Source organism: Lethenteron reissneri, chromosome 55 (genome assembly GCF_015708825.2).
Source record: "Lethenteron reissneri isolate LAM-NWPU_2019-01 chromosome 55, ASM1570882v1, whole genome shotgun sequence".
NCBI classification, from domain to species: domain Eukaryota; kingdom Metazoa; phylum Chordata; class Hyperoartia; order Petromyzontiformes; family Petromyzontidae; genus Lethenteron; species Lethenteron reissneri.
The window spans coordinates 4676439-4689328 of NC_083833.1; the positions used below are offsets into that span (position 1 = coordinate 4676439).

Sequence of the window (12890 nt, forward strand, 5' to 3'; positions counted from 1 at the left end):
TCATTAATATTCATGAGCAGATGACGTTCTCGAAATGGACACCCCACCCCTCATTAATAATCATGAGCGGGTGACGTCACTCAATATGGAGTGCTCCCCCCCTCACTAATAATCATGAGCAGGTGACGTCACTCCACATCGAACAGCCCCCCTCATTAATAATCATAAGCAGGTGACGTCCTCCAAATGGACCCCCCCCCCCCATTATTACCTACTATGAGCCAAGAATGTCTGTGTGCAACGCTCGTGACGTTACTCCACGTTGACCAGCCCCCCTCATTCATAATCATGAACAGGTTACATCCTCCACATGGAGCATCCTCCCCCCTCATTAATAATCATGAGCAGGTGACGTCACTCCACATCGACCAGCCCCCCTCATTAATAATCATTATAAGGTGACGTCCTCCAAATGGACACCCCCCCCCCCCACCATTCATAATTATTAGCGGCTGACGTCACTCCACATGGCCTACTCTTCCACCACACATACCAGACCTCTTGGCAAGCCCTGATAACCGCGCCAAGAGCAGAGGAGTAGTTTATCGCTGCGATATCTCTTTTATATTTGTGGATGGGGGCATTGCGTCATTCATTATATGTTGTATGGTTCTGTTGTGGATGGTCACAAATCTCACACTACTGGAGTTTTTAATTTCACATTTGTGCATCAGGTATCACCATCTGCCATGGTTTGTACGGATGCGGTTTAGGGTGGACCATGAGCTTCGTGGAAGATCAAACCCAGAGGATCTTCTGCGTTGGGTCTTTCACCTGTGCTGGCTTGAAACAGTCTGGTGGGCCTGCCTACAATCCATCCTGGGTTTAACCAGGCTGAATTGTGTGAGCGGCTGAGAGATAGTTGAAAGATCTTATTCAGACAGTATTCCCAGGCGAGGTGGTGGTGTCCGGGTCGTGACCACTACCATCACCAGTGACTAACTCTGTGTGCGTGCATGTGTGCTGTGCCCACAGGTGCTGGTGAGTCTGGGAAGAGCACCATCGTCAAGCAGATGAAGTGAGTGCTACCCGCACCATCATTAACACCATCACACATATCGTCACCACTACCATCGTAGCCAACGATGGCCTCTTCGTGCATGAGTGGCATGTATGTGCTTGTGTGTGCGTGTGTTTTATGGAGAGCGGTAGTGTAGCAGTTAGCGTGCTGCGCTACGAACCCAGCGACCCGAGTTCGATTCCCGCCACCACTAGTGACAATTATCTAAACTGGTCGTGGGACTCCCCTAGGTCGACTCAACTACAAATGAATACCTGGTGCGGTGTGTAAACGCTACTAGTTAAACAAAGGCCGCCAGGCGTGGTGCTGGCCACCCATCCTCTCGTGTGTGTGCTGGGCTTCATAGGTGCTACTCGCTAACAGCACTTGTCCCAACAGTCTGTTAAGGCTATATGGGAGATCTTTGTCTTGTGTGTGCATTTGGGTGTGAAGGCCGTGTTTTGTTTCCACGGAATTTACATCTGGTTACACATACAATGAGGCTGCGGTGGCGTAAAGGTTAGTGGGCCTGATTCAAAATCTAGCTGGCTGAGTTTAATTCCCAGCCATGGCTTAAATCAGGGGTGAGCGATTAAATAATCCGCTCCCAGGACAAAAATCCTTCACCAACCGACACTAAGCAGCGTGGTGAAGTATGGTTAGAGAACCTTCCACGACAGACACTTGCATGGGGAGACCTTCATGCAGCCGTGCATTGACCATGGCTGGTGATGATCATGATTATGAGCTTATTAATTAAACATTTTACCGCAAAATCAACTATGTTCCGCAGAAGCTTTGTCGTCTGAGTGTGAGCTATTGTGTGTGCCAAGGTCGCAGCTCCCTTCAATGTGTCCCTCGGTTTATTTAAATCCCGCAATTAAGATTTATTTTCTTAAGGCCTTTTCTCCTGATAATATGGTTATGTGTTTGGAAGTGTGTGTGTGGGGGGGGGAGGTATTTGTATCTTTGGTTAAATTATGAACCTGCGTGCTTATATTAGGTTTTAGAATTTCGTTTAGTTATTGACTTACTTGCCTTTAGCTATGTGCAGTGCTTTGGGACCTCTGGGTGAAACGTGGTTTATAGGTGTAAATTATTGTCATATTGGTTTGCACGCTCCATTGGCCATCCTACCATTGCCCTGCAGGCAGCAGCACCCTGCGGCGTGTGAGGATCTGAAAAAGCGAGCCCCCCAAGTTAGACTTCAAAAGGCTGCTTTCCCATGAAATGCTTGCGCTCCCCAAATAACAGTAGCGCAATATCACCAGACTGGAGCACCGCACGAAGCCCTGAGCATTTGACGACGCTAAAACGAACCACGGTACCTTGCTGATCTCATCAAGGAGCATAAACCATCAAGCGGACTCCGGTCATCCTCGCTGCGGCAGCTTTTGGCTGGCCATTGAACGAAAACGGTGGTCACGCGCTTTCAGATGCGCCACTGTGGCCGTCTGGAATGCTCTTCCTTCCGATATTCGGAAGCCACTGGAGCTGTGCACTTTTAAATCATCCAAATTGAAAACTAATTTCTTGAGAACTGCTTTGTGTGTTTAGTTTATTGTCCTTTCCCTGCACCTACGATTAGCACGGTTAGCTACGTACGGTGCGGAAGAAGTTCAACGTATATACACACACACACCCGGACTTGAACATTTCGGGCCCTCTCGCAGGGCTTGCTGGCTGTCTTTAGGAAGGTTCACTCCCCTTCAGTTGATCCAGCGACGGTTTGGTCATCTTACCCCAGTTGCATACACTCCTGCCATCACTCTCTCTCTCTCCCCTCTCTCTTCTCTCTACTCTCTCTCTCCCTCCCTCTTCTTTCCCCCACTCTCTAGATCAGAGCGAGGGGTCTTTATTTGATCAATTGGTCTTTACCCGTTTCCGCGCTCGTTTTGTGTTGAAACGGGTCAATGAAATAAAAACCACGTGAACCGGCCGCAGGAATATATCTCCCGGCTCCATCGTGTTTCGTCTCACGTGGGGCCAGCAGAGGTGTTAACAGGGAATTTCAGGGCTGCACATTTTTTTCTTTCGAGAATCGCTTAATTCGAACAGCGTTCGAATCCCGGCTGCGCAGGTTCAATGTTGAATTTTTTTTTACGAAGTATTAAAAAAAAAGGGTGGGTTTTTTTTCCGACTCGCAGTTCAGAGAGTGAGCATTGGCAGGGTGTGTGGAAAGTTTCACTCCACGGTGATTGGTTTTGGGGTTTTTTCCTTTTTTTCTCTTCTGAGAATACGGGATGCCTCCTCAGACGGACATATAAATAGTCGTAATATTTCCCAGGCAATAGCCGTACACAAAAAATAGCATTCTGTCGAGACCGTTTTGGTATGGATGGGGCGGGGTGGTGAACAAAGTTGTGTGTGAGTCACACTGCTGAGAACGTAACTTGTGTTTTGGGTGGGATCATGTTTACAGGGAGTGGTGTAGCGGCGGTTAGCGCACTACGCTACGAAGCCGGCGACCCGAGTTCGATTCCCGCTCACGACCAACACCCAGTGACGATTATCTGAACCGGTCCTGGGCCTCCCCTAGGTCTACTCAGCCTCAAATGAGTACCTGGTGCGGTGTGTAAAACATCTCCACTGTGGAGACAAAGGCGGTCAGGCGTGGTGCTAGCCACGCACCCCCGCGTGTACCGTGCTGACTTTCAAATGGTACTCACTAACAGCACTTGTCCCAACAGTCTGTTAAACTATACAGGGGATATTTGTATTTTTTTTTGCATACATGCACATGTGGCGAGCGATGGCGCAGCGGTTAGCACACTACACTCAGAACCCGCGAACCTGAGTTTGATTCCCACTCACGGCCAACCTTCAGTGGCGAATATCTAATCCGGTTGAGGCCTCACCTAGGCCGACACAGTCCCAAATGAGCATCTGGTGCAGTGTGTTTAAAAACATCGCAGGAGGGGGAGACAAGGTGGCCGGGCGTGGTTCTGATTACACCACCGCCCTTGCATGGCATGCCTGCCTTCATAGGTGCTCGCTAACAACTACACTGAACTATTTATTTTATTTTACCGGATAAAGCCCCACGGAGCTATATAGCTCCTTTTCAGGAGTGACCTGGCCACAAGTCACGTGGACATTTCTAGCAGCCAAACACGATTCTAAATGTGGAGGGAACAACCGGAGGACCCGTAGAAAAATCCACGCGGCCACGGGGAGGGAGACACGCAAACTCCGAATATACACCAGGCGTCAGGGTTGGGATAGATCCCACGACCTCCTGTATACCAAATTTCGATTTAAAGCTTTCGTGACTGCAGGGATTCATCTTCTTGGTTATTTCGGTAAAGTCACGTAGAAGGGAAATAATAAAATAATAAAAATAAAACATAATAAAATAAAATAATTCTCACGACGTTTCGGCCACAACGCAAGCAGCCGTCCTCGTCGTGAGAATTATTTTATTTTATAATGTTTTATTTTTATTATTTCCCTTCTACGTGACTTTACCGAAAGAACCAAGAAGACTCCTGTATACCACGCGAGGTAGTTAACATCTCGCCACCATGGCGCCCCAGCACTTGCCCCCCCCTATCCCCCCAAACAACCTGTGAGAAAAACTGTGTTCCCGTTGTGCTTGCGCACCCCTTGTTGTGAACAGGATCATCCACGAGGCTGGCTACTCGCCTGAGGAGTGCCGCCAGTACGCCGCCGTGGTGTTCAGCAACACCATCCAGTCCATCGTGGCCATCGTGCGAGCTATGGCCAGCCTCAAGGTGTCGTTCGCTGACCCGGCCTGCGCGGTGAGTTCACCCGGTCTCGCCATCGGACGCTGATGCTGATCGTTAAAATAACCATATATTGTCACTGTTATTGGCCAAACATCCAAATGCGAACAAGTAATGTGCAAATTTCTCAATTTGGAATGACGCATAGCAGCTTTTCCTCTTACTATACTGCGAAAACTTGGGAAAAGCCTTCTGAAAAGAGTATTGGGACTCTTATTAATCATCATCTGTTACCAATCACACCAAAATAGTCTCATCAGACCAGGGTGAGTGGAAAAGTGCAGCCATCTAGTATGGATAAAGAGGTGACCAGAAATACATTTCGAAAGTAATTATATCTTCTTCCGTGGACCGTTCTCGCACAGCTCTGCGAGAGATCCGAATGGATTTTTCGTCCCTTGAGAGCACAATAGAAATACAATTGTGGGAATCTTTTTAATATTGACATCGGTCAACAAATCAACGAGTCGTTGAAAGAGCCCGTGCTGTCCCAACATGTGACCACGTTGCTGTCTGTGCTGTTGCTGCTACTGCTGCTACTGCTACCGCTAATGCTGCTGCTACTCTGTGGCCTGCAGGAGGACGCTAGGAGGCTGCTGGCGCTGGTGGATGCGCAGGAGGAGGGCGTCTTGTCGCCGGAGTTGGCGGCCGTGGTGCAGCGGCTGTGGGCGGACCCTGGCGTGCAGGCATGCTTCGGCCGCTCTCGCGAGTACCAGCTCAACGACTCCGCCGCTTAGTGAGCGCCGTCCCGCTCCACCTTGTCCCACCTCACTCCACCTCGCTCCACCTCGCTCCACCTCGCTCCACCCTGCTCCACCTTGCTCCACCTCGCTCCACCTTGCTCCACCTCGCTCCACCTCACTCCACCTCGCACCACCTTGCTCCACCTCGCTCCACCTTGCTCCACCTTGCTCCACCTCGCTCCACCTCGCTCCACCTCGCTCCACCTCGCTCCACCTTGCTCCACCTCACCTCACCTCACTCCACCTTGCTCCACCTTGCTCCACCTCGCTCCACCTCGCTCCACCTCGCCCCACCTTGCACCACCTCGCCCCACCTCACCCCACCTCGCTCCACTCGCACAGGGATTCCCTCCGTGCCTCCCCGTGCCTCCCCTGCCCTGTTCTCTTGTTAAATTCAGGAAGCTGGATTTTGGGGTAGTGACCGTTCGGAAGAGAGTATAAGCGTTGTGTGCCACAATTTGAAAAGTGCTCGCTAATTGGATAAAGCCACGTAAGCAACAGCACCCCCTGACTTTGAAACGACCTGGTACCCCTTTACTCGTCCGTGAAACAGAGGCGCCTTTGTGATGGCCGTGTTCGTGGTGTGGATACCAACGATGCGGATGGTTTTATTTCAGCCAGTTTTGTACCAGTGGCTCGCCACACCGGTGCGGCCACAGACACCTGGATTATTTGCCGACAAATTAACAGTCACGTGGGCACTGAGTCGCTGACCTTCGACAGCCGTTGACGAATAATTATCAAAACGGTGTACAATTCAAAATATGAATTTTTTGGCAGGATGACAGCGATGGGTAGGGTTGTATCTGTGCCAGTAGTGCATTGGTTAACGCAATGCGCTATTAACTCGACGACCCGAGTTTGTTTCCCGCTCATGGCCAACACCACTGACGTTTATCTGAAACGGGCTCCAAGGCCTTCCCTTGGTCGACTCAGTCTCTAATGAGTACCTGGTACGGTGTGTAAGCATCGCTACTGGTGAGACAAAGGCGGTCAGGCGTGGTGCTGGCCACCCGCCACCTCGTGTGCCGAGCCGGCCTTTATCGGTGCTCGCTAACAGCACCTTCCCTCAACAGTCTGCTAAGGCTATACGGGGGATCTTTGTGTGCGTGAGTAAGCTGTGTATTGTGCTAACCGGTGCAGCTACCTGAACGACGTGGCTCGGATCTCGCGGGCCGACTACGTGCCCACTCAGCAGGACGTGCTGCGCACGCGCGTCAAGACCACGGGCATCGTGGAGACACACTTCATCTTCAAGAGCCTGCACTTCAAGTGGGTAGCAGCAAACAACATAGGCGAGTGGTATGCGCACAGTTCAAATAGTGAAAGAAATTAGATAAACATTCACCCCACTATCACCCGTCCTTCCCCGCCCCCCTCGCGCCTTTAACAGACTGTTCGGGGATGAGCTATTAGTGAGTATCTATGGAGGCCAACCAGGCCTCCAAAGTGGGGTGATGTGGCCAGGACCATGCCCGGCCGTGTTTGTCTCCCCGAGTAGTGATGTTTGCACACGCCACACCCAGGTACTCATTTAAAAAGGGCGAGTCGATCTAGGGGAGGCCCTGGACTGGTTCAGATATTCGTCACCGATGTTGGCTGTGAGTGGGAATTGAATTCAGGCTGCCAGGTTTTCATAGGGGGGCAGTCTGCTGACCACTACTCAAGTGCATACAAAGGTAAAGACAAATATCCCCGACATAGCCTGAACAGACTGATGGGACAAGTGCTATTTGCGAACACCTACGAAGGCCGGCACAGCACACGGTAGGGGGGGGGGGGCAAGCACCACATCTGGCCGCCTTTGTCTCCCTAGTGGCAATGTTTACACACCGCACCAGGTACCTATTTGAGGCTGAGTCGTCCTAGGGGGAAGGCTCAGGACCTGTTCACATAATCATCACAGCGGGAATCGAACTCGGGTCGTCGGGTTCGTAGCGCACCACGCTAACCGCTACGCTATTGCTCGCATTACCACACACGCACGTGAATGGACACACACACGCTCATTCACAAGTGCGTAAAAACGAGCAAGTTAACCTCTGAATATTTCAGTTGTGTGAGTTCCCTTGGCTACGTCAATATTTGTAGAGTTACAACTCCCGCTTGCAGACGGTGGCATCTGTTTTTTTTATTTTTTTTTGTTTTAATTATTAGCTCTGGAAGGTGTGGCTGGTAGAACGTGGACGAGAACAAACATCTTATATTTGGTTTTCATTAACGCTGGGCACAGACGCGAGCCATAACTTGACACTGACTTCAGCCGGATTTGTGCCAGCAGCCCCAAGCAGCCAACCCAACCTCGCCCCCCCCCAACCACCACTCTCCCCACTCCTGCCCGTGCCTGGGGGCCTCACACAAACACACGGAATTTTCCAATTATGGTGCTCTTGCAATCATGCCATCAGATGCATCCATTTTCCATTTGGGACACTCAGCAGCTAGAGACGCGCCACCTCGCGTTACAGGGAACGGCTGCGCAAGTTGACGTCGCAGAACTACTTCTCGAGTCACTTCAGTTTCGGTTTTTTAATGTGCCATTTCCAAAATAAATAAGCCCCCCTCTCATATTTTCCTCTCCGTATAATAACGGAATGTATCGTTTGCACAGCCCATCGAACCGCACGGCCCCTCTGCAAGTGCATCTCATTATCAGCAGCATTGGTTCAATGGAAGTAAAGTCCTGACCGGTTTTGACAGCCAGTGTCTCACCAGAAGAGTCAGGCTTGCTTGAACCATTGCTGGTTAAGTGCCACATATAGAGTAAAGGACAGCTTATGCAGGGATTCTTGCTGAAGGCCACGTAACAAAAATGTTGAATATCAGATGGAAACGTTTAATTAACAGTGCTGAATAACAGAAATTAAGCCAAATCAATCCGATGTGTTTTTTTATGAGCAGGCATTGTTGGAGGGTGAGCTGAGACCACCATAATCGACAGGTTTTGGACAGCAGGGGTTGTGCAGTGGAAACACTTGTGCCTCACAGCAAAAAGGGCCCGAGTTAAATTCCCTACTTGGGTGCCTCTTTCTCTATGGAGTTCATATGTCCTAGTCCTGTTCCGAATGCGGTTACCCCCCTCCTGATTTCTAGAGTTTCCTCCCATAGCTAAAAAAAAAGTACAACATATCTGGTATTGGCCAAAAAAATCCCCATTGCTCAACAAAAACATCTGCAAATTACTCAAACTGGGATTGCACATAGCACCGTCGCCCCCCCCCCTCCCTTAACTTAGCAGGACCCTCCTGTAAATGTGTCTTGAGACTCTATAAAAACGATATACTTTTTTATTTTATTAGGTAAGGCCCACTGGACACTATAGCTCTTTTAATGAACTGACCTGGCCACAAACGATAGCTCAAGCAAGTGGCTTATGTGGAAATGTATTGCAGCCAAATACTGTAAACGTGTGATGTTGATTCTAGATGTTGATTCTAAATGTGGAGTGAAAAACCGGAGGACCCGTAGAAAAATCCACGTGACCACGGGGAAAACATGCAAACTCCAAATATACAGGTATCAGGGTCGGAATAGAACCTCCGACCTCCTATATACCAGGCGAGGTAGTTAACATCTCGCCAATGATAATAATAACAGGTGGCTAAAACATATGTTGAAAATCCCAGCATATGAGCCGTGCCGGCACTGTGCTCTAATAATTGTATTATTCTTCTGGGTCACCTGACCTCATCACCCACAGTAACCCTGGAGAATGTATGTGCGCCACATGCTACCACACATATCCATTGGCATATAAACCCACAGATATACGACGAGAGATGTTGTAATTTGATCTCTCGGGACGGATGAGACAATAACTGTCATCGGGCAGCTGTTAAGATTGGATCAGCACTTGAACTGATTATTTCGTTGGCACCATTCATTTGCTTCCTTTGTGCTGCCTGCGATAACGTCGATGCAGCATTTTAAGTGCTCGCTTTGGTTTGTTTTGGTCTAGGAATGAACTGAGTCAGATAACTGGGAAATTTAATTTAGGTGATTAGGGGTTAATGGTGGAAACGGTGGCGCAGTGGTTTAGCGCGCTGCGCGATTGATCCTGGTGACCCGAGTTCGATTCCCGGCCACGGCAGACATCGGTGGTGGGTTATATCAGAACCGGTGGTGCCATTTTCCCCCTTAGCCAAACCACACTAAGCCAGCGTGGTGCAGTATGGGCAAAATACCACCACGATTCATGTAACATTTCTCCCTACGCATGTGCGCGCACACAAGCACACGGATGCACGCACAAACACACACGTGTGCACAGCACAAGCACGTTGCAAGTGCACAAAAGCATACATATGTGACCACATGTGCATGCACATTCGTACACAAAGAGAAAGATCTCCCATATAGCTTGAACAGACGGTTGGGACAGAGTGCCGTTAGCCAGCACCTATGAAGGCCGGCACGACGCCAGGCTGCCCTTTGTCTTCCAAGTGGCAATGTTCACACACCACACCAGGTACTCGTTTGAGGCTGAGCCGACCCAGGGAAGGCCCAGGATCGGTTCTGATATTGCCACTTATTGGTTTTGAGCAGGGTATCCAACTCAAGTCTCTGGGTTTATAGCGCAATGTTTAACCACTATAATGCCTGTCCACGTGTACACACAAATACACACAGCCCACGCACTCCGGCCTACAACCTTTAGCCGAAATGTGTTCTCGCTTTTTATTTTTTCCCCTCACAACTTCGACACTTTTTTTTTCTTTCCTTACGATATATTCTCGAGACGATATGGACAGGTGGTTTTAATTGTGTGCGCCAAAACACAAGAGCGTTGGCACCGTGTGACTTGTTTTGGCTCCGTGTGCCCATGTTTGGGGATGCATTGAAAACCGAGGGCAAATTCACTTTGGATCTGGAAGAGGATTTTTTTTTTTGCTGAACAGTGTACGCATGCCAATCCACCGTTGGCCGTCCAAAAAAACAGGATCTTTCCTAAACGTACTCGCAGAGTAATGTCCGAAACGAGAACTGAGCCCAAGCCCCATGTCGTTACGCTGCGAACCTTTAGAAATATTCCAACCCTGAAAAACAAAGGATAATTGTCAAAGCTTTTTCGTGAATGTGGGTGTAAATGAGCTTGTGTTGTTGATTTATGAGTCGGGGCGGTGGGGGGGAGTGGTAATAGTATGGATTTACAGCAAGGCCATATCTTCTTGGTTCTTTCGGTAAAGTCACGTAGAAGGGAAGTAATAAAATAATAAAAATAAAACATAATAAAACAATTCTCACGACGTTTCGGCCACAACGCAAGCAGCCGTCCTCAGGTGAAAACCAGGTCCGTCGAGGCGACAGAGTCTGAATGAAACAGCACACGAGCTTGGAGCATATATATAAGCTGGGCGCATTGACAAAGGAATTTGCATATCAAAAGGAATTTAGCATATTTATGGGAAATATGGCAAGGCCGTAATTATAATAAATGTTGTGGGAGACACATCCTCCCCAATATTCAAATATACTCAAAATGTCCCCCCCAATATATTGCTATAGAAGAGATTTCTGTTTATAGGATTGTGGTTATGGTTGTACTTTATTAATACTTAATCTCTGCCATTACATACAATGAAACAAGAAAAGGTCAAAAAAACAGAGCAATGTCATACAATACACTATTAGACATTATTGCAAAAAATAAATACAAAGTCCATCCTATGTGTTAGTGAATTTTTTAATATTTTAGGCAGGAAATGGCAGGAAATGAGTTTTCAAATTAAGATTTTTTTTTCTGCTAGGGACCCCCACACCCACTGGAAGATTTGGTCCCCCCAATGTTGACTCCGTGGCTACGGCCTTGATTTACAGAAAGACAAAGGCCGGCCAAGGCGCTCACTCTCCGTGCCTTGTTGTGCTGTGTCAAGCCGTGTATTATTGAGTCGTATGTTACTGTACTCTTTTACCGTGCTGTGTCAAGCCGTGTGTCACTGTTCTGTTATTGAACCGTGTGTTATTGTGCCGTGTCAAGCCGTGTGTTACTGTTCTGTTATTGAACCGTGTGTTATTGTGCCGTGTCAAGCCTTGTGTTACTGGGCCGTGTCACTGAGCCGTGTGTCACTGTGCTGTGCCGTGAAGGATGTTTGACGTCGGTGGCCAGCGGTCCGAGCGTAAGAAGTGGATCCACTGCTTCGAGGGCGTCACCGCCATCATCTTCTGCGTGGCTCTCAGCGCCTACGACTTGGTCCTGGCAGAGGACGAAGAGATGGTGGGTCCCCCTCCCTCTCCCCGACAGCACCACACAGAATGGGGTGTCACTTGAGGCCAAAATGACAAAGGTGTCCGCGGAGCTGAGTAATAATTGAGCAATTGTAGAGTTTGTAATGCGTTCTTCGTTCGCCCTCGGAGGGAACGGTTCGGGCGTGGGAAACCACAGACGGGCGGGGAAGGCAGCCAGAACAGGCGTCAACAATTGCCCAAGCTCTGTGATCCTATATTGGGATGTTTTGGCCAACTCCCTTAGTGAGTGTATGTATTTGTCTGGCAGGAAAACGGAGTACTCTATCTGTGTCACGTGGAAAGCGTGTGCATGCACGCGCAATTAATATCTCAGTCTTAATTTGAATCGGCGCTATTAAGGCAAACAGCGTTCACACGGGACGTGTTTATAACAGTCATCGGGTGGGTGCGGCGTGGAAGGAGTTGCTTTGTATTGGAGTGTGGTGGTGGGTCGCAAGCACTGGAGTTTAGAAAAAGAAAAACCTTCTTTACAGGAAACCTAAGCAAGCCTAACATACATTTTTTAAATCTCCCCCACGCCCCTCGCGTGTTTTATTAAAAAAAAAAGGAAACGGCCAAAACCCTGTCGCGAAATAATTAAAAACCGCACCAACAATGAGGCCCGCAAATAAGGACATGCGCCACCTGCAACGCCGGGCGGTGCGTTTACCGTCGGGAGTATGTCACTCATCACAACCGTGAAAAAAGGTAAAATGTAAAAAAGATAAAAGACATTGGCGTGTGAGAGAGTATAGTGTGTACTGCTTATTCTCATATTACCATAATCCATTGTAATTGATATGATTACATTAACCCCCCCCCCCCCCTCTGGTCTTTGCACCTGATAAGCTCACAGTGATGGCATCACCTTTTACTCTAAGATAGATAACAGGAAGGCTTCTTTACAATTCAAGCAAATCGCCTGATGAAGCCAGTAGCAGTCACCGGCAAAACGTCGTACTCAAATTGTTAACACACGGGTGTGCTGAAGTAGTCGCTAATTGGCACGTTTTTTTACAAACCTTTAGAATGGGCTGTGGGTCAGGTGGTGGTGTGTTAACGACACATTTTATATTTACGCGATCTAATCCAAAAAAAAACGTTATTATGAATAATATTGGTCGTGAAATGCTGCGTGTTAAACAGTGTGCGTGTCGCTTGTGCGAACGATTCCCT

General features: G+C 48.7%; 1 protein-coding gene across 2 annotated transcripts in view; it reads left to right on the plus strand.

Annotated features, from left to right (window-relative positions):
• The window catches only part of LOC133356788 (guanine nucleotide-binding protein G(i) subunit alpha-2-like), a 48235-nt gene that overhangs the window by 15916 nt on the left and 19429 nt on the right, over positions 1 to 12890 (plus strand). For both annotated transcript variants that reach the window (XM_061574471.1, XM_061574472.1), the window contains exons 3-7: positions 976 to 1018; positions 4620 to 4761; positions 5325 to 5482; positions 6633 to 6761; positions 11574 to 11703. In XM_061574471.1, the coding sequence (XP_061430455.1) occupies positions 976 to 1018; positions 4620 to 4761; positions 5325 to 5482; positions 6633 to 6761; positions 11574 to 11703 (602 nt within the window). The remainder of the gene's footprint in view (positions 1 to 975; positions 1019 to 4619; positions 4762 to 5324; positions 5483 to 6632; positions 6762 to 11573; positions 11704 to 12890) is intronic.